The sequence below is a fragment of the Sitophilus oryzae genome, unplaced genomic scaffold, assembly GCF_002938485.1.
Source record: "Sitophilus oryzae breed Bouriz unplaced genomic scaffold, Soryzae_2.0 scaffold_1242_pilon_pilon, whole genome shotgun sequence".
NCBI lineage: Eukaryota > Metazoa > Arthropoda > Insecta > Coleoptera > Curculionidae > Sitophilus > Sitophilus oryzae.
Window position 1 is genome coordinate 196694 of NW_022145885.1, and position 22316 is coordinate 219009.

The 22316-nt window shown below is 31.8% G+C and overlaps 3 protein-coding genes across 3 annotated transcripts in view; 1 reads left to right on the forward strand and 2 right to left on the reverse strand.

Annotated features, from left to right (window-relative positions):
* Positions 1 to 6132: 6132 nt before the first annotated feature.
* Positions 6133 to 18506, forward strand: LOC115874206 (testis-specific serine/threonine-protein kinase 3-like). The gene is made up of 3 exons (XM_030889303.1): positions 6133 to 6685; positions 8314 to 8649; positions 18115 to 18506. Exons 1-3 carry the CDS (start codon positions 6440 to 6442, stop codon positions 18433 to 18435), a joined length of 903 nt encoding a protein of 300 aa, XP_030745163.1. The 5' UTR covers positions 6133 to 6439; the 3' UTR covers positions 18436 to 18506.
* Positions 10732 to 12712, reverse strand: LOC115874205 (cytochrome P450 6a8-like). The gene is made up of 3 exons (XM_030889302.1): positions 11548 to 12712; positions 11122 to 11373; positions 10732 to 10987 (listed from the first exon to the last, which is right to left on the reverse strand). Exons 1-3 carry the CDS (start codon positions 12650 to 12652, stop codon positions 10821 to 10823), a joined length of 1524 nt encoding a protein of 507 aa, XP_030745162.1. The 5' UTR covers positions 12653 to 12712; the 3' UTR covers positions 10732 to 10820.
* Positions 18507 to 22082: 3576 nt separating the features above from the next.
* LOC115874198 overlaps positions 22083 to 22316 on the reverse strand; it is a 130853-nt gene continuing 130619 nt past the window's right edge. The window contains exon 18 of the mRNA XM_030889294.1: positions 22083 to 22259. Within this exon, the coding sequence (XP_030745154.1) occupies positions 22237 to 22259 (23 nt within the window). The 3' untranslated portion in view covers positions 22083 to 22236. The remainder of the gene's footprint in view (positions 22260 to 22316) is intronic.

Here is a 22316-nt window from a genome sequence, read left to right on the forward strand (position 1 = left end):
TAAATAGTTATTTGTCTGAAATAATAAATTCGGAAAATTTTTATTTTTTTTTAAATTAATCATAAATTTTTCTGCGAAAAACAGATGAACTTTTGTCACACAAACATTTCAAATTTCTAATTTTAGTTTAATAACTATTTAGTTAACAGGTTTAACTTAGGTATAATGATGATAAGTATTGATAATTTCGATTCCAAATATCTCGAGAACCATTAGTCGTAGCTATTTTTACCAAGAGACCTTTTTCACTTAAAAATTTTCGTAAATTGATATTTTTTACTCATTAGTTTTATACAGGTACGGACGAAAAGTTATTACTCTTCAAACCAGTTAAAAAATATGTAGGTAGCGCCTTCTACAGGTAGGAGTCATATTGACATCAAAATCAAATTTCTCATATCAAAAAACTTCCAGACACCAATTTTCATCCAAATATTGACGTTATCTCATAAATTATTTAGAAAAAATCGAAATAAATATGGAACTTGTACACCTTGTATCTTCGAAACTAAGCATTTTTAGAACATACGTTTATAAGCACTTTTTTACCTATTCTTATCTGCAGAATATGCTGACGAAGTGTCCGGAATACAGTTCAGACCACCCTGTATAAAATATAAAAAAAATAATAAAAGGACGCCTCTGACTTCATCCAGATTCAACCGAACTGTAATCTGGACCAATCGATAAATTTAGTATTTAGAGAAGTTTCATGATGCAATTGAGACATATTTTTATAATAGCATTATAATTCTAAACTATAGTCTGTCCAACGAGAAGATCCTTGACAGTGATAGATGTGTCTGTCATTTTAATTTCAAAGTAGTTTATTTTATTTTACAAAGAAATAAGTTGGTACAACTGGAACGCATAGCAGGAAATTAATATACCGTATGATCGAAAAAAAACGGCGTCCAGTTGGCTGGGAAATGACGATCGATGACATTTCCCATATAAATTTACATATAAAATGACAGCGATCTTCATTTCATAGCCAACGCTGACGCCGTTTTTTCTCGATCATACGGTATTTAAAATTTGACTGACAAGTGATTATTTCAAAAAATTAAAAAAAACTGTACTGATTTTTATTGTAACAAAATGTAATTGAGTTATTTTATTTAATAAAAAACGGTATGTATTAGTACAAAACAAACAAGAACAAGACACCACATACCAAAAAAATATAAAAAAGAACTATTTCTTACTTTCTAGCTCTGTGAAACTTCCAGCATTTATGATTATATTTATCAATATAACTTATGTACAAATACAAATTTGTAATATTCCACAGGAATAAATAAAACAACATAAATAAAACAAACTATTTTATTTACCAAATTTACTACTTACCAAATTTTATACCTTAAAGGTTGATTAATTAACTTTAATCTTAATTTTTTTAAACCAGTACCTTTTGACATTATTTTTCTGCTGTACTAAAATCCATTATTTACCTGTCGTGTGATGTCGATATTTTACAGCTACTCCAGTTTTTAGTATGCGTTTAGTATGATCTTTCTACCATATTCAGATGCACTATGCACTTATCTACGAGGAGATGGTATACGAACTTTATTAATGGTAACTTTATTGGTGTATAAGACTTTCTGCCTGGGCAGCGAGTATTAACCATAAACTGTGCTCTGGGTCTACAGTTAATTTTCATTCGATTTTTCCTCCACCTGACTTCAAAAGACACACAACACACGTAATAACACGAATCAAGATGCATCACCTTCAAAACGCAGGGTATCTGACAAAAGTTGACACAAAATTATAACCTATAATTTGGCAAGACTTTGACAAGTGTCAAAAATCCAAGGGCGAGTTCATACGCATCGGCGTCCGTTTGTCGTTCATCGTTCCGTCAAACCAATAAAACTGAAATACGATCTGTTATTTTTGAAATAAACCAATAAAACTGGTTAGAAACAACAAGAGACGACGCATGACGGATTTATATTTAAACCCATCCATAGTTAACTTAAAAATTATTAGAAACTTTTTTTAGTAAAATAAATAGATTGGTATGGGACGTCATCTGCTTTTCTTCTGTCATCGTCTGTCGAAATCTTACCTGAGAAAAAAAAACAGAGTATACAACTGCAGAGTATACTCGTATTGTGCATTTGAATGTTCGACATTTCAGTAGGAAGATTAGGATTAAATTGCAGACATAAGAAATTAGTATAGTAAAGTCAAGTCTGCCCAACGTGAGGGTAATGACAGTGACAGATGTATCTGTCATTTTAATAACTAAAGGCAGATTTTCATGCATCCGTCATCGGCTGATACGTTCATCCGACTGCGCTTAGATTTGTCATAGTGTTTTAGTCTTTCGTGTTTCTTTTAAGTCTAAACAATTTGACTCTGAAATTCAGCACAGAATTAGTAGCGCCTCAAGAGCATTCTGGAAATTAAAGGACAGGGTTTTCTACAATCATGACTTGAGTACAAAAACAAAACTTGCAGTATACCGAGCAATTAGAATCCCCACCATGTTATATGGGAGCGAAACCTGGGTGCCTTACCGCCGACACATGAACGCATTAAACAAGTTCCAACAGAGACACCTTAGACAACTCTTAAGAGTCCGGTGGTTCCATCATGTCTCAAACGTATCGGTCCTTGAAAAAGCTAACTGCGAGAGTATTGAAGTTATGGTCACAAAATCCCGCTTAAGATGGGCTGGTCACATATGCAGAATGCAAGAAAACCGCATACCAAAATCTCTGCTTTACGGTGAGCTTTTAGACGGTAAGAGGAGGCCGGGTGGACAACTGAAAAGGTACAAGGACATTTTCCACGAAAATTTAAAGGGAATTAACATGCAGAATGAGTGGGAAAAAGCAGCTCACAATAGAACTCAATGGAGAAGGGTTGTAAACTCAGTTAACAGCGGCAACCAAAAAGTAAAGAGGTCACAGAAAAGCTCATGAAAGAAAACGCCTTGCGTGACCATCTTCTTTATATGTGTCGAATACTCGTCAGCGAGTAACGGCTGTGTGTGTGTGTGTAAGTCTAAATAGAAAATCTTTAATTACTGTCCGCCAACGGAGAAAGTTAAAATTAATTTAACTTTTTGTACGATAACGGATGTTTTGACAACTGTAATTTAACCTTACATTTTGTTGATAAATTTGGGACAATTATCGCCTATCACGAATTTGCTATTCTCTTTCCAGTTCATATACTATTATATATTTTAAAGAGTGGTACAAAAATAATAATGACTGATAACTAAAACTATTTTTTGGATTATATTTGTCGAAACTTTCCGTCACTCGTAGGACAGACTTTATACAGTATGTCCCCGGATTGTCTTTACAAGAGAAAAAACGTTTTTGTTATTGACATTTGTTATTGACATTTTAAATAAATGCATTCTTCATAAAATTTTTGCTTGTTCTCATATGGTCCACTTTATACCTTTTCAAATTTCCAAACCGTTTTAGAGAAAATAAAAAAAAAACATGAAAATATACTTGAATTTTGCAGTCCTAAAAATCAAAACGCGTTTCTATGGTAATATAATTTCGTGTGCTTTCTTTGGTAGATTTTTATTGATAGAATTTTAATTAACGTCATATTTTGTGCTCTTTTAAATTGTTAAAGAAGCACAAATTTTATTTTTTCAATGTTACGAAAAGGGTGATAATTGGTTATCAGAAAATGTGATACTTTAACAAAAACAAAAATATGGCGTTAAGCTTTATTCAGAACCTCGCAATTAGTGGAATAAATTAGTGGTTTCAATTACACTTTATACTTTTTAGTTTACGATCATTTAGAATGTCTAAAAAACACAATTAAAATTAATAGAATATCTTTCAACAGCTTGCGTTACTCAGTTGTATATAGAGAAAGCGTAATATTTATCTTATAAAACAATCAACTTTTGATTTCTAACCACCAACCAATTTCTCTTGACGGAAGATAATCAAAGGCCAAAATGACATTTCTCGCAAATTTTGAAGTATAATTAGTGGAAAAGTTAAAAGTTTGATAATTTTTTCTACTAATTGAAAATGTCTACCACTAATTTTGACGTTCTGAATGCTTACATTCAAATTAGAGGAACAAACTTCTACGCTATTTGAAACCACTAATTCCGAGGTTTTGAATAAGGCTTTACTCAAAATTAATAATCATCATCTGTCAAACAATGGAAATCGAAATTATATTACCACAGAAACGCCTTCTGATTTTTAGGACTAAATTTAACCATATTTTCATGTTTTTTTTTAATTTTCTCTAAAACGGTATGGAAATTTGGAAAAGTATAAACGGGAATAACCATTTTAGACCAAACAATTTTTTTTTATAAAGAATGCATTTTTCTCAAAATGTCAATAATAAAAAAGTATTTTCTCTTGTAAAGACAACCCGGAGGCATACTGTATACTAAGCTGTTAATTAATATTAAATGCCCAATTATTATATCAGTCTTTATACAGCATACACGTCGCAAATTGGATATTGTGTTTGCTGTCATATCTTCTACATTGCTGATTTACTACGCTGTCCGCCTACTGAGTATGTTCGGCAGACATGTCCTTTATTGATCCTTTTCTGGAGGCGGGTTCTGACGTCACCGTGACGCTATCCTAAACGCCACCGTCTTTAACCTGAATCGTGCTGAAAGATTCATGTATATATGGAAGTTTTGAAACGACTTTATATTTTTTATTTATTTAAGAAGAGAACAAGAGAAACATTCGATATATAGGTATGTTACGGTTAAGGTCCGATATCCGGTTAATATCGACATTATCCAGTTAATCTAGAGAATAACACAAAACAAAATAATTAAAAACAAAACCAAACCCAATTAACCTGTTAATGTCGATATTAGTTGGACATGGAACTTTAACCGTAACATATAAGTATAAGAGTCAATTTTTGTCACAATATTTGAATATATGATTTACATTTTTTAATTTTTATTTTATTAAATTTATTGTTGCCAAACCCACACTTCTTCAACTTATAATGACTTTGTTTACAAAAATAAGACATAAAATAATAGGGGTTGTAACTTTTGATATTTTCGTTTTAAAAAAATCGTATTATAAATTTCAATCTAGAGTGGCTGTGTTAAAAACACTAATTTTAAACCAAGCTGATTTGGAAAAATAGATTTGATCGGCTAATGTTTTTCGTCTCTTGTTCTGGCCGGTTAAAATATCATTGAATAAATAATGAAATGAATCCTTAAGCGTGTTTTCATTGCTTTGGTTTCGCTTTTTGTTTCTTCTTTCTTTTTGAATTAATGTCCAGCTATAGCTCTGATTACTTTGGTTTCACTCGCTTATTTTTTTTTTCGTTTTTATTTTTGATTTTAGTGGAAATGGCAGTATTGCTTTTCCTTCTGTCTGTCATGTTAAATCATGTGTTAAAATTTTCTGTAACGTCAAATATGTGTCCTAAATAGTACCAAAATGAAATTAAAACTAATTAAAACAGTTTGAAATTCCGTGAATAATCCGCATTTTTCTTATTTAAAATTACTACTAAAAATGGGTACTTTTTGATCAAAAAAAAGAAAAATACGTGTATTTAGATAGTTAATACCATTGATGTGATTTCTCAAGTTTAGACGGTCACATTACATTCATGCGAAATGAATTCAAGTGACTAAATCAGTTGACTAGTGAAAAACGTGCCTTTACTCATAGATAAGATACCTACTATAATATAAAATAGATAGGAAACTCAATACATTTCGTCCGAACCGAGCGGTGGCGCCATCTCGTGGGTCTAGTAACGAAATAAAACATAAATTTAAAATGGATGGTTTCTATTTTTTTAAGATTTTTCCATTTATTCAAGTAAATTGATTCAAGAAAGAACCAATTTACTCGAATAAATGGATTTAAGTTTAAATGACAAAGGGGATATAACAAAAACACCAAAAAACTATAAGAAACCATCATTATTGAACTGAATATAATAACAAAAAAACAATAAAAACATTATAATAATAAAAACTATCTAGATCTATAACAATTAGAGTAACCTATTTTACAATTAATTAACAATCTCAAAGAGGAAACTATCTTGGTTTATACTATGTAACACGTTTTATGATCCTTCGGTAATACAAAGGTTAAATTCTACATTTGACAGTAAAAAACAGGTAACAACAGATAAAAATTTAAATTTTGCAAAAATTTTGTTGCTAATTGCTCTTCCTCGTGCGTCTAGTAATGGACTATCAGCTACAACCTGTCACTTCCATAAGAGTTTCTTAGGCATGCGTTTACTATATCAAGCCTAACGTCAGATATTGATTAGTAAAACCTCAAGTCCAGTATAAAACAGTTATTTGAAAGAAATCATATTTTCTTCCTCTCATATTGACATATGTCTATCCGACAGAATATATCTTGTCAAAAAATTCACGTTATAACCGGTGAAACCGAACTCCTATTAAATGAGCACCAAATGTTCTTCTGCCGAATCTCCTAACCACAAGGTTTTGAAAACCGTTGGATACCGTTTGGGTAAAACCATAGGTAGAGGAACTTATAGTAAAGTGTGCATTGCTGTGAACGATAAAGGGCGCAAGTACGCCTGTAAAATAATCAAAAAGAAAATGGCCGGAGAGGATTTTATCGAAAAATTTCTACCCAGGGAATTGGAAATTATATCTGATCTAAAACATCCGAACATAATACAGGTTAGTACAATTTAGTCAGAACTTTTCTGAATCTTCAATGCTAAAGATAAAGCTCAAATTAAAACAATTGATCCAAAAATATGCGATTTTTCTTACTCAACAAAGAATCTTTCTCGGTATCTTTAGTCAGAAATATGAACTATTACTTTTCATTTATTTTTGGATTTCTCAGTTGCAGTTCTTTTTGGATAAAATTAAAAAGCTATTACTTTTTCTTGTTATTTGTTATTGCATTTGACATTATAGACAAAACTAATTATAAAATAAACAAGAAATAATACAAAATAAATATATAAAAACGAAAATGTAACATCAAAATTTTGTTAAGAGAAAAGTCGTCTATCCCAACAAAAAATAGTTTTTCAAAATATCTTCTACGATATTTCTTTAGGGTTTAATGTATAGGAATATAAGGTAATCGCAAAACATTTTTCGATGCACGTCATCAATCATATCGAAATTGACACTAAAGCCAGAAACCTGACTAAATTAAATTTTGGCAAAAATGTTTAAATTTGTTGTATAATTTAAGATACCGAGCAGCTCTTCATTTTACTTTATAGAGCAAATGATTGTAACAGATACTTTATTTAGATTAAAGCTGCAAAAATTAGTTTAAAGCGAATTTTATTATCGCTATGTTGATCACATTGCGTTGTGTTCAGCAACGTTGTCGTTTATTATTTGACAATTATCATAATATAGTCATTATTTTGTATAATATTGTATTATTCAGTTTCTTTAATTCTCGTTTTTTGCCTATTTTCATATAGCCGTCTTTTTTTAAAAATTGTTTTTAAAAAACTTTTAACCACAAACAGATCTTAGCATTTAAACAGCAAAGAGCTTTTAGCTCCCTTGATAAAAAAAATCCTAGTTATTTCAACTATAATAATTACTTAAGTTACGAACTAATAATAGCTGACCAAAAAAAGAGGTTCAAATATAAAGAGTGTTTCTTAATGGCAAGCTAATATTTAAGGGGTAATTTTTGGACCTATTCAAAAAAAAATAACTTCATATGAATGTTTGTCTTAAACATCTTAACTTTTGATATACAGGATGGTAAATTTTTTTTTTTACTTATAACTCTCTTCCCTGTTCTGAAATGGTTAATACCATATGGTTTATATTTTTTCAAATTTCCATACCGTTTTAGAGAAAATTAAAAACAAACATGAAAATATAGTTTAGTTTTTTCATGTCAAGACTCCTAAAAATCAAAAGGCGTTTTCTATGGTAATATAATTTCAATTTCATTCTTCGATAGATGGTTATTTTGTATCATGGATGATTATTATTAATTTTGATTAACGTCATATATCTGTATCTTGCGTAAGAGGCATTTCCGACCCATAGTGTGCTATATCAAAATTAATAAATATTTCGACGTCCCCTATCATTCCCCAAAAGCATGACCGACTTACAGGAATCACCCTGTATAAGAGAAGAATATAAGTCCAATCATCATTCGCTTAAATATTAGACCCTTAAATAATAAATTAAATGTCTTAAGGGACACCCTATATATAAAGTTTTCTTTAACATTATAGGACTGTTTTTTTGGAATTTCACAAATCATATTATTATTGTAATTCTATAGGTTCTATGTGTGTTATATTATCCAGGTTTACAAAATACTGGAATCGAACGACGTTATATACATGCTGATGGATTATTGCCAGTTGGGTGATTTACTAGAATATATTAGAGATTACGGAGCGTTCTCCGAAGAAAAATCTAAATTCTACTTCAAGCAAGTCGTAGATGCCGTTAGCTACCTCCACAATCTGGATATAGCGCACAGGGACCTGAAATGCGAAAACATATTCATCATGTGGAACGACCAGATAAAGTTGGGCGACTTTGGTTTCGCCCGCTGGTGTAAAAACAGAAATGGAAAAATGGTTTTGTCGGATACATTTTGCGGATCGGCTGCCTATGCTGCACCAGAAATTTTGAAAGTAAGAATATCTTTTTATTGACTTTTAAAAAATTTGAAAGTGTCAAGTTATCTACATTTCTTCCCTCTTCCATTTCCCTCACCAATTTCCCTCACTCGGTTTTTCTTATTTCCCGCCTCATTTAATTAAGCAAAATATTCTTGTAATTTTATTAAATACTTATCTAATATCAACAAAAATAAACAAGAAGATTAACAATAATAATAATTGAAGATTTTAATAAATTTATTTGTTGAAATTAATGGTCAAATTTGACTTATTGTACGCGTTAATCGATATTATTAAGGGGCCGCCCTGATGATGTATTTCACTCATTGAGGTTTCACTGCTGCAAAAACTTAACTCCTGATTTGTGCCAGGTTTTCTAATGTCAACGAGAGAAGGTAAAGAGTTTCAATTGCTACAGGAAGACAATGGCAACGATGTCGTTGAAGATATCATATTTGCGGTTTTAGTTTGGCTGACTACATTTGCATCTACATAACCCTCAGCCACAACACTGGATTTCCATCCAGACGCTTCAGCTGTAAAATATCAGCTCCGCTATTTACCAGCAACTTAGCCGTTGTTCGTCTAAAAGCATGACCTGTCTAAAGCATACTGTGTAGGTTTTCGCATTGGGAAGTTTCAAAAAGCTAACAATTTTGTATGTACGGAAATTTAGATATAGAATTGTATCCAAAGGGTTGATTTCGAGCTTCTAATCGATATTGAACAAAAAGTCTCTCATTTTCAATATATTTTCGTAACTGTATAAATTCTTTCTTTCACAATTTCTATCCAACTTGTGTTAGTTATCATAAATGATCTGCTCTTATAAGTTTTTGTATCGGGAATGTATCTATGCAAATTTTGTTTTCTAAAATATTAATATGCGTAGTTTTCATCTTCATTAGCTCATCACTTCGACATGCCCCAGACAAATCTACTATAAGCGCAACCTAAAAGAATAAAAAGAAATATCTAAAACAGAGAAAGAAAACATTTAAAAAAAACCTTACTTTAATAGGAAGGACTTCTTGAGGTGCTTTCGTGAGAAAATCTTTCAGTTTTGCCTGGTAGAAATGCTAGACTTCTTTGGCTTAAAACCTACATTCTGGCGTTTTAAAAAAGCGACGAGTTTGTGATATTTTGATATGTCAGTCTTTTCCCTTAATTCTAGCATTGTCCGTATCATGCTGTACGTAGCCCAAAGAGTAGATGGCTTTTTCTGCCTTGCCATGTCGCTAAAATATGCCATCGAGACTGTCTCAAAAGCAATATACTTAGCATTTCTTTCGGAACACCATTTTTCGTATACTTTCAATGCTATTTCATATCGCCCCCTACTTTTCTCTGGGAGTAGACTGGCTTCTGCTCTTTTTGCAGCTTCTGTAAGTTCTGGTGGAGTACCAATATTAAAGTAGTTTTCATTATCAGAACTTTTCTATAACACTCTGGCTTTCTGTGTAATATAAACTCGAAAAAGCGAACGAGAAATTCAAAACTGTCACTTAGTTGTTTGTTTTGCTGTTGAAGGTTTGCGCCATAACAACCACTGGTACCGGTAACTATAGATATGGAAATGGCAAAACAGTAAACGACAAATTTTCGCATATTTATTTTTTTTCAAAATAAAATACTGTCGCTATTTTTTAATTAATGATGTGGGTGTAAATAAAATAGTATACATACAAACCTCGTAGGAAAGTTTTCATTATTGTCTCGAGATTGAGTTAATCCCTCGACAGTAATTAAACACTTCCCTCCTCGGTATGTAATATACTATAGTTCACCACAAACACAGTATGTAGTTAAAAATAATTGGGAAAATATAGAGGAAAAGTATCATGATTATTTATATTCTTAATAAAAATATCTGTATACGTGAAGAAATTGTTGATAAGATAGGTAGTTATTAAAATCGAAGTGAGATACTATACCAGTTAGGGATTTGAATTTTTTTTGTTACAAAAGCAAAATGCAACAATACTTAATATATTAAAATAACGATTTTAGTTTGTTTAAATAAAATATGTTGCTGTTTAATTTTTGGTTATATATTTTCTAGTATTAATGTATTCTCTAAAATAATACACATTCTTGCTTAAACATTTATAATTTACTGATTTCCATTATTAACCAATAACCAACAAATACAAATTCAATATAAAATAGAAATAAAAATAATCTTAAGAAATTCTTTTAACGTCCATCCAAACATCTCCCCGCAGTGACATGATGGAACTGGTTTTATCTACTTCAAGTGGCAACACTGTTCGATTATTCAGTTTAAAGTCGAAATTTTTGACGAGGCTCAGCACTCCAACTTTTGCTTGCAACATGCCAAATCTTAAAGCTAAAAGTTAAAAATATAATATCCGGATTTTTTAGCAAACATTTGTTTAAGTACTTAAGTGTATTTACTATAATACCTATAGGAAAGATCTAAAATTACCTATTCATGAGCAATACAACTTTAATTAAACTTACCTATACACTTTCTTGGCCCATCTCCAAAAGGTAAGAACGTAAAATCGGGCCTTTTTGCTTTATTTTCTTCTGAAAAATTCTCAGGATTGAAAACTTCCGGATTTGGATAGTATTCTGGATCTCTTTGAATACCGAAAATTGGAATTTGAACGCGTATGCCTTTTTCAATGACTATATCCGTACCAGGAACTTCATATCGTTTATTACAGATCCTGGAAAGATTTGGTACTGGTGGATATTTCCTAAGAGCTTCTAAAATATTATTAAAAATATTAGCACATTTAAAGTAATTTGTTTAAGATTGTTTTGAATAAGAGATATGAATAGGCGATTTCTTTGTAAATAAATAAATAAATTATATTACAAAGCCTATTATCTAAAATACCAAATGGTACATACAGATCTGGGATTTTAAGAAAAACTTACCGCTAATAATCATCTCTAAATATTTCATTTCTGAAACTGCCTCGTACGTTAGTTTTCCATCGTGTGCTTCTAATACAGCTTCTATCTCCTCTCTGAGTTTTATTTGGATGTCTTGGTTTTGAGCTAGTTCTAAAAGGGTGAAAGTCATAACCGTGGAAGACGTTTCAAAACCTGCGATGAAGAATACACAGCATTGTGCCGTTATTTCATCGTCCGTTATTGCTGGCTTGGGTACTCCGTTCGATTTTTCTGAAATAGTTTTGGAATTTTCGTTGGTGTTTCCCGGTTTCTTTTGCTCGAGCATGAGCTGCACGAAGTCTTTTCTGTAAACTCCGTGACATTCCCTTTGTTTGATGGCGTCGCGAATTAAACCTATGAAGAAGTTTGAGGCTTTGATTCCGCCTCTTTTATAATTTAATAATCCGAGTAATTTCCAATTAACAACGGACATGAGGAAATACCTGACGAGGCTGGGTTCTAGTACCTTCTTTCCGACTTTTCTGAAGATATTTTCTGAGTCTTCTAAAGAATTGCATTCGATGCCAAATCCGAAGCTTGCAATAACGTCCGTTGTGAAGCGTCCTAGCAGATCTTTGATGGAGCATGGCTCGGCAGAATCCGCGTAGTTGCCGAACACTTTCTCCAGGTTTTTGGTTTTATCTACTAACGTCTCAAATACCAACTTCATTTTGCTTGAGGTAAAAGTAGGAGTAACTTTAGCTCGAAGGTTTCTCCATGTTTCATCCTCTATATTGAACAAATTCATACTCAGAAGATCTTCTTTCGTGTGGAAACTTCCTCGGTTTACGAAATGGTTGAAATCTTTTAACAGGATGTTCTTTATTGTACCTGGATCTATTGGCATGTACATTGGATTCATAAAATGGTATATTCCGCCGTTCTTTATATTCGCTGCTTTAAACTCGTTGTAATGTTCTAGTATGCCGGCCGATAGCGACGTTTTCCCCAAAATAGTTTTTCGAATATTTCCAAAAAATAAATCGGGTTCGAGTTGGTAGACTCCGTGGCGTTTCCAATACGTATTTATCCATTTCATATAAGCTAACGCACCAATTATTACGGCGATTACTATTTCAAAAAACATTTTTTCGTTATTAACTAACTGAAAACCCGAACTGAATTACTTTTTCTTTCTGAATAACCTTTCTTTTTATATGTGTATATCGCGTCAATTCAAACAAATATAAGCGGCTATTTTACAATATGTTTATCATCAAACAATGCATCTTTATCAGTGATAATAATGTTTGGAATATATTATATTATTATAATTCGCTTATGACTGACGATTTTTGACACTCTGCGATCAAATAAATTTTGACCTTTAGTATACCGTATGTTGCATTGCCGACCTGGAAACCCATGTAAATTTTAAAAATTATGAATAAGTTTTTGAGACTTTTTAAAGAACCTAAGATGAACAAATTGTTCATTTTGAATGGTTTATACGAATTCGTTCTGAGTTATGAGAGATACAAAAATAGCACCATAATCTACTGTTTACAGTCTTTAATAACTGTTCGTGTTCGAATTCTCCTCTTACATTTATAGTCTTTAATGGTCTGGCATATTTGGAAAATGTACAGAACGTAAATACTTTACAGCCTGTAGACTTCTTCCTCCATAATAACACTTAACTATTTTTCTTCTTTAGTTGTGTTTTTCGCTAACATTACATTATTTGTTACTCGTTATCAGTGTTATTCGCGCTATTTTACACCATTAATTGGCCGCCCATCTTTCGTTGGCTGGTGAATAGGGGATTATTTGAACATTTTATTAATTGTATAATTGTTTAATGTATAGAAGTTCCTTGAGTTACGATGTGGAAAGTATTGTGGATGTATGTAATATGAGCGAAGCCACGATTGAGTAACGAATAGTAAAGAAATGGTACACCGCGAATATTCTACTCAAGTAATTCCTTTGTAGATTATCATTCCAATTTAAAACGCATCTTATTAAAGTCTAACAGAACTTTTGCATAAAATCATCGGGGGAGATGATATTTGACTTTTTCAAAATTTACATGGGATTTCCTATGTCCCGTGTTCTTATGCATCACACGGTATGCCTTCCTTAATTTGATGTATACTTGTTGTTTGTAGGTAAACCTACAATCAATCAATTTGGAATTTTTCAGACGGAGAACAAATACAGACAAAAATAAGTAAATTCAAAATAACTGCATCTAAATATCTAAATATCTTTAATCTAGATTTCTTTTACAAAATTGTTTATTTGATACTTTATATACATATAATAACTGCATTTTTTAATTGTTTTGCTAAGACATATAATTCCTTTTATATTTTTTTAATTAAAATTTACTTTATTAACGCATTGTTCCCAATTTTGTTTTGCTAAAGTAAATAAACAATTAAGAATCAACCTTGTTCTTATAAATAATTATCTTTGTTAAAAACTTATCAAACAAAAAATGGGTTTTTAAATTAAATATGAATGTCAATACAAGCGATCTATTTATTTTAGGAAATTTATTATTTGATATAAACGTTTTAGGACATTGTTCAAAAAGTATTAATGCAATAAAATATACAAAATAAGATATAGCTCAAATAAATTCACTTACACCAAACTGACACATTGTATTGCATTAAGCCCAAATAAAGTTGAATATACTTTAACTTGATCTGTAAAAATCCTTTATTTACTACATCATGTACGATTATCACAATTCAGGTGTTTGCTACTGTGTTGTAATTTCAAATGAATTTTATTGCATATATTGGATACCTTCTAACTGAGATTTTATTGCGATAAAACTAGTTTATAATACCTTAATATCATCATTATCATCATCATCATCATTGTCAGCCTATTCGATCATTTCCAGTTATGGTGTAGCCTCCCCCACATATTTAGATACTCTCTTTGTAGTTGCGCCTATTGTTGGCTATGGGGGCCCAAGTTATCCCTGCTAATTTCCCAATATCATGGTCTCATCTTAGGTCTAGTCTTCTTCTAGATCTCTTAATTCTGCGTGGGTACCATGCTGTAATTTTTGTGGTACATCCGTTATCCGTCCTTCTTGCCAGGTGTCCTGCCCATTGCCACTTGAGGGATTTGATTCTGTGGCGACATCTATTACCTGGGTCTCTTGTCGTATCCACTCTATTATTTTACGGTCTCTCTTTGTTACTCCCAGCGTATTTCGTTCCATTGAGCGTTGTGCGACCTGCAGTTTCCTTATAATGTCCGTTTTAAGTGTCCAGGTTTCGCATGCATGGTCATTATTGGTCATGACTGGTAGTACACATTGGTCGAATATTTTCTTCTTTATATAAAAAAACTTTTTATATAAATTTATATATATATATATATATATATATATATATTTAAACTTTTTATTTTTAATTATATTATTTTTGTAACTTGGATCGGTTAAAGGCCGGGACACACTTATCATGCACGTTTCCGATCCGGCTCCGGTCCGATTTTGCCCCAGAAGCGGATCGCTGTGGGATCGGAAATGGTGAGTACACACATGTTATACATGCTTCCGACTCTTTCACGATTACGGGCTTCGGCTGGATACAATAGCCAGTGTTGATTCAACAATCATCGCATGAAGTCGTGTGCGCAAAATGTTAAAAATATTATGTTTAAAATATAAATTTAAGCAACAGTGATTTAGCTTAACAGTGACTTAAACTTTGTTTGGAAGAAGAGGATGAGGAAAATGAGAAAGTTTTTATAGAGAACAGCCAAAAACGCAGATTTCATGTCTTTGTAGTCGGAGTTTCGGTATTGCTCTTTGGTCTGGTCATACAGCACTGGATATTTCCTCACTTCTTCAATAAGTTCCTCCGGTTTTATTGTTGACATTTTTTATTATTTTAGTAAAAAACTAAAAATAACACAGCAAAAACAAAATAGTTCAAAACGACATTCGTCCCACAGCCGGCATCGACGAATATACTGACAATCGGAACACGAACGAATGCAGGATCGGAGTCGAGTAGGAGCGGGGATGAATCACGTATCGGAAAGGTGTAAACCACGCTGGTTAAAATAACGTACGTTTTCCCTCTCATACAGTCGTCCGACTGCATGATCGGAGCCGGATCGGAAACGTGCGGATAGGTGTGTCCCGGCCTTTAATCATATAGAATTTTGTGTATTTTTACAGCCTTAATTAGCTGCTCTGTTAACTCCATAGACTTAAAATAAAATATAGACTACACTATTTACATCTCAACGCGGTCAAACAAGCTTTTTTGTACACATGTTTACTTCTGGGTACAGTCGACCGAGCCTTCCTCATCCAGCCTATGTTGTCACGTCTTTAATATTATCAATATTTTTTTCTTGTTATACACATATATTGAGATATTAATACTACAGTTTAATAAAGTAGGTTTTAATATTCCATAGATGTATTAAATAGTCCTTATACTACTAAATTATAAGTCGGATACTGTTTAAAAAGGATAAGTTCTTTACAATATGACAACACCGATATTCATTCATTTATTACCTTGTAATACGTGTCGCACGTGTGCGGTAAAGCTTTGTTGCCGCTATGTCCCCGGCTGTATTAACGCATTTTCTTAGCTTGTAGTCCTTAACTGTTTATTTTATTGACTTTTTCTGTTTAAGAACTATAAAATATGGTTCCCCAGTGCCAAATTTGCAAGAAATTTGACTTAAATAATCCATTTAAGTCTTGAAAGGACTTTTGACCGGTAGGCAACTCTCAATTTACCCATTGGGAGTCAGTGGCGTTCTGTTTAAGAACTATAAAATATGGTTCGCCAGTGCCAAATTTGCAAGAAATTTGACTTAAATAATCCATTTAAGTCTTGAAAGGACTTTTGACCGGTAGGCAACTCTCAATTTACCCATTGGGAGTCAGTGGCGTTGTTGTAGAAAGGCGCTTATTTTGATAATATTTTAGTAAAATGTAAAATCTGAATTTTTTCTCTTACATTATTTACTTACTTACATTGTAACAAAATCATAATTATAACCCTGTTAATAATTAATAATGTTTTTATTAAAAATATATTCCTGTTTATTCTAAAATTATGTTCAGAATCTAAAATAACATATAAGAATTTTAAAATGATATTACATTATGAAACAATATTTTTTAATATACCGGGTCGTCTCAAAAGTGGCTCACCCCTATAATTTTTTATTTTTTCAGATAATAAAACAGATTTGTATGTTAGTAGGTATATGACATAAATTAGGATTTATTGACGTATTCAATTGTTTTTGGTCTCTTCCTGTTTCACCGAAATGATTACATCTTTTGATTTTTAAAGGCACCCTCGGTATATTGCTACTTTATTCGATAAAAAATGACACTCTGAATAGAACGACATATCATATGTCAACTTTTAAATTTCAATCCAGGGTACCATGGTGTTGTTAAAAACACTAAGTTTTAATCAAGGAGCCTTGGAAAAATAGTTTTGATCGTCTAATAGGTTTCGTGTCTTGTCTAGGCCGGTTAAATTGTCGTTATGAACCGCGTGTTACAATTACAATTAAACCATATGCGAAAATGTCAAAAGTTGACATATGATATGTCATTCTATTCAGAGTGTCATTTTCTATCGAATAAAGTAGAAATATACCGAGGGTGCCGTTTAATAATTAAAAGTTATAGTCATTTCCGGTGAAACAGGAAGTGACTAAAACAATTGAATGCGTCAATCAATCCTAATTTATGTCATATACTAACATACTAAATCTTGTTTTTATTTGAAAATATAAAAATTATGAGGATGAGCCACTTTTTGGTTGGTAAAAACCTGTCCTAAATCTTAATAAAATATAAAAAAGTTTAAATACGATATATTTTTTAATTTAATTATAGCTTCATTAAAATAAAAAAATTACCCGGCTATGATACGGAGAGTTCAGGTGTACTTGAGAAACGAAAGACAGTGTTGTGTTTCTCGGCAGAGTCGTCAGGGAACGACCGTTACGACAGAGACAACCTATCTATCGCTCGGGCCGCACTCGTTATAACCTAAAACAATAACACAACAATAACAAGACATTGTCTCACCGCATGTTCCAGCTATTTATGAATGAGATGCTCAGTCTATATTTTATTTTAAGTCTATGGTTAACTCCATTTCTAAATTGCAACAAGAAAAAACACACTGATCAGTTGGGTCGCGATCACGCGATCAAACTCGACAAGTTGAATCTGATCGCCATCGAATAGAACGCCGCCAGGCCGCTTCGTCTCCAAAACTCGATCGCGCCAATGTGAAATGGCTCATATGTAGTCTTCAGCAACTTTTGGCCGCGGCCGCACGGAGATCGTGATCGCGGTCGTGATCGCACCAGTGTGCGTACAGCTTTATATGTCACAACAGAAAATTACAAATATTTTCTATAATATAGGTACCAAAGCAAGGCATTTTTTATTATACTTGCCATGGTAGAAAGCATCATCAGTAGATATGTTCAAGACTCAACCATCTGAGTTTTGTCAACAAAATGTTCGAACATCTGATATTTTTTTCTTGTACTATCAAACTAAAATTATTTATTTTTTAGGGAATATCGTATGACCCTAAAATGTATGACATATGGGCGTTAGGTTGTATTTTGTACATAATGTTAACAGCGTCTATGCCTTTCGATGATGTCGATATAAGAAAAATGATCAAGACTCAGCTGAACAAAACCATTTTCGCTACAATGTTGTTATGGACTGAATTTACAGTCTCATTGAAAAAACTGTTAAATGCTTTACTGGAGCCGGATCTCAATAAAAGACTTAAGATAGAGGATATTAAGAAGCATCAGTGGTTTCAAGAAGGTCCTCTAAGTAAAATAAAACAACTTCTGTCATTGTCAGACACGATATTATTCTAATTAGAGAAGTTACTGTGTAATATATTATTCGTAAAATAAAAAAAGGAAAACGATATTTGGATATTTAATAGAAATAGAACACAATAAAATGGTTATTTATTTTTTAATGTTCTGCAAAGTTTGGAGGTTTTTTTATTTGAGTCATATAAATCAGTTTTTGTTTTAAAAAGAAATATGTAATTGATTTTATGATATACCCGGCTTTGCGACTAAGACAAGATTTCGACAACAGATGACGTCCATGCCAATCCATTTATTTCCCTGAAAAGAGAGAGAGTTTCTAATATTTTTTAGTTAACTATGAATGGGTTGACACTTTTAGTCGTCTCTTGTTGTTTTTAATCAGTCTTATTGGTTTATTTCAATAATGACAGTTCATATTTCAATATGATTGGATACGATGAATGATGCACGAAAGCAGATGAGTATGAACTCGACTTAAGATTTCTGAGAGTTGTCAATCTTTTGCCGAATTATACGTTAAAATTTGACATGGCGAATTGCTTTTGCATTTTGGTTCGTGTTATTACGTGTGTTTCGTGTTTTTAAAGTTAAGTAGAGAAAAAAATCGAGGGAAAATTTAGTGTAGACCCAGAGCACAGTTTATATCGGTGTACAGAGAGTTGTATTAGCCACCAATAAAATTTATATACCGTCACGTATATGGTACTACAAACTGGAATAGCTGTAAAATAAAGACATCACACGATAGGTTAATAATAACATATTTTAGTACTGTAGTAAGATAAAGTCAAAATACACTGGCTTAAAAATATTAAGATTAAAGTTAATTAACTAACTCTTAAGGTATAAAGTAGTGATGGGAAAAACCGATTAATTTCAATAATCGAGTACTCAAGTTTCAAGCGATTGCAATAACCGAGTGATCGCTCGAGCGAAATATCACTCGTATTTAAAAATACGGTTTTTCACCCGTCGCTTATTGTAAGTACTCGTTAACGCCAAGCGCCAAGCAGTAAGGAAATTGTCGATGTAGGTCGTAAAATGTCCCTCAGATACGCAAAGGATAAATATATACAGGGTGTCATTGAAATGGTGTAAACAAAATTGGGAAGTGATAGTACTCCTAAAAAGAGTAAAAAAAGTTCCTATAAGTATAGGGCGGAAAATGTAGTTAGGGGCACTGAAAGGGTGAATTTAAAAAACGGTTGTTTTAAAATTGTAGGCTTAAAGAACGAGATAAAATTTCGAAAAAAAAATCCTCTGCCAGAAATTTTGACCCTAAATCAAATGGTGATACTGAAAAATTATTTGGAAAAGCGGAAAGAGTAGTTTTTGCAAGGGTAGGGGGTTGTTTCGTGCATAACGTTTTTGAGGTTATTTTTTTTGCAACTTGGGTTCAATTTTTCAAAACTACATACTTTTTCCTACAAAAAAGGTACTCTTTTTGTACATCGACCAGAGCGATGGTTTTCGAGAAAATTGAAGGCAAAGGGTTTGCTATGACGGGTTGCTAACTGGTTAATCAACATAAACTTATGACAGTTATGGCGGTTCAAAAGTAACCAAGTAGTTATTAAATAATTAATTGAAAAATCAAAATTTCATGATTTTTAAAACATCTTATTGCTTTAAAAAACGAAATAATCCAATTACCAAAATTCCTTATTAAAATAATGCATTCCTTAATTCATTCATAGTAAATGTTCAAAGTGACCACCATTCATTTCAATGTAGACATCTGATCTTCTTCTCCACGATCTGCGTACCCTGTAGAATATCCTTGTTGGTGTCCGAATTTGATTGGAACAGTCAATAATGCGTTGCCGTAATTGCTCTTCAGTATTAATCGGCACTGAGAAAATCAATTTTTTTTAAAACCAAAAAAGATTATTTCGTTTTTAAAGCAATAAGATGTTTTAAAAATCATAAAATTTTGATTTTCTAATTAATTATTTAATAACTACTTGGTTACTTTTGAACCGCCATAACTTTCATAAGTTTATGTTGATTAACCAGTTAGCAACCCATCAGAGTAAACTCTTTGTCTTCAATTTTCTCGAAAACCATCGCTCTGGGCGATGTGCAACAAGAGTATCTTTTTTGTAGGAAAAAGTATGTAGTTTTCAAAAAATAAATCCACGTTGCAAAAAAAATAACCTCAAAAAAGTGATTTACGAAACAACCCTCTACTCTTGCAAAAACTACCCTTTCCGCTTTTCCAAATAATTTTCCAGTATCACCATTTGATTTAGGGTCAAAATTTATGGCAGAGGATTTTTTGTCGAAATTTTGTCTCGTTCTTTAAGCCTACAATTTTAAAACAACCGTTTTTTAAATTCACCTTTTCAGTGTCCCTAACTCCCTTAATATGCATTTTCCACCCTATACTTATAGAAACTTTTTTTACTATTTTTAGGAGTACTATCACCCCCGATTTTTTTTACACCATTTCAATGACACCCTGTATACGGCGTCGTATAAATTTGCTACCTGCAATGTATGTAGAAAATTCGCTCGGCTTTTTATCGAGTATGTCACATTAAAATTGGATTTCAATTTATTTCATTTTACGATCGCTTGCGTTCGTCGCTTGGTACTCGTCACTTGCATCGCTCGTTCATAATCGAGCGATGTCGGTTATTTTAATAATCGAGTAGTCGAGCGAATTTTCGCTCGAGTTATCCCATCACTAGTTCAGTGTATGTTTGTAAATTATTGAATTATTATTGATAAAATATTTTATTTTATTTATTTTGTGTTTTCTTTATTCCTGTACAAAGAGAAATTTTCTTGAAGTTTGAAAGCAAGAATTAGTTAGTTCTTTTTTATGGATTTTTTGTATGTCGTGTTTTGTTTAACATACAACCTTGCTTGTTTTGTATTAACACACACTGTAAATTTCTATTTTGAAATACAATAACTCGATTAGATTTTTTTCAGTTTTATACAGATTTTTTTTATAATATTTTAAAGTAATCATCTGTTACTAAATTTTTAAATATGTTAACATTCCTGCTTTCCAATGGTACGAATTTATTTCTTTGTAAAATCAAATAAACTATTTTAAAATTAAAATGACAGACATAAATAAATATATAAATAAAAGAGTTAAGTATTCAAAAATATAAAAGTGGATATGCCTAAAAAAGAAATTAAAATATGCTGTGTCATAGTTTGACTGGACTTGTCGCCATCTGGCGCAAAGAGAAGGACCTGATATTGATCGGATTGAAATGCAGAGGGTTGAATCCTATTTTCACCCCTTCCAACTGTTCGTACGACATGACTGATGGCGTTCCTGGAAATTTTCCATTGCTAATGGAAGGATATAATAATAGATGTTTTATATATCAGGGAAGATAGAGATAGCTTTGATCGATATAGGTACGTTACACTATCCTGATTTGAATCCTGATCAGAGAATGACATAGTTTAAGAATCAAACAATAATATATACTTTTTTCTGGTTGAAAATTGCAATTTTTACACCAGAAAATGAAATATGAACCGTGGAATATTGCTACAAATATACAACAAATTATATGTTTATCAAATTAAAATGGGCAAACTTTTGGAGGACTACTAAATTTAAAAAAAAAATGACAACCAATAAATTAAAAAAAAAGAAATGGCAGTAAAGTTGTCTGTAAAGACTAATAGTAAATAATATTAATTTTGCATTGTCTTAATGCTTATATATTTGTTTCCTTAGATATTATGATAGTTTTATTATTTTCCAAAGTAATAATTGTAATAATTGTCCTTGAACAAGAGGAAAAAGGTACCTAAATAATAAGACCTATTGTTTCTTGGCTTCATTTTTTTGGATTTAATTTATTATTTAACACAGTATCCAGTATCTGAAAAGAAAAAACAACATTAATATCCAGATATATTTTGCAGCAATAGCAATAGAC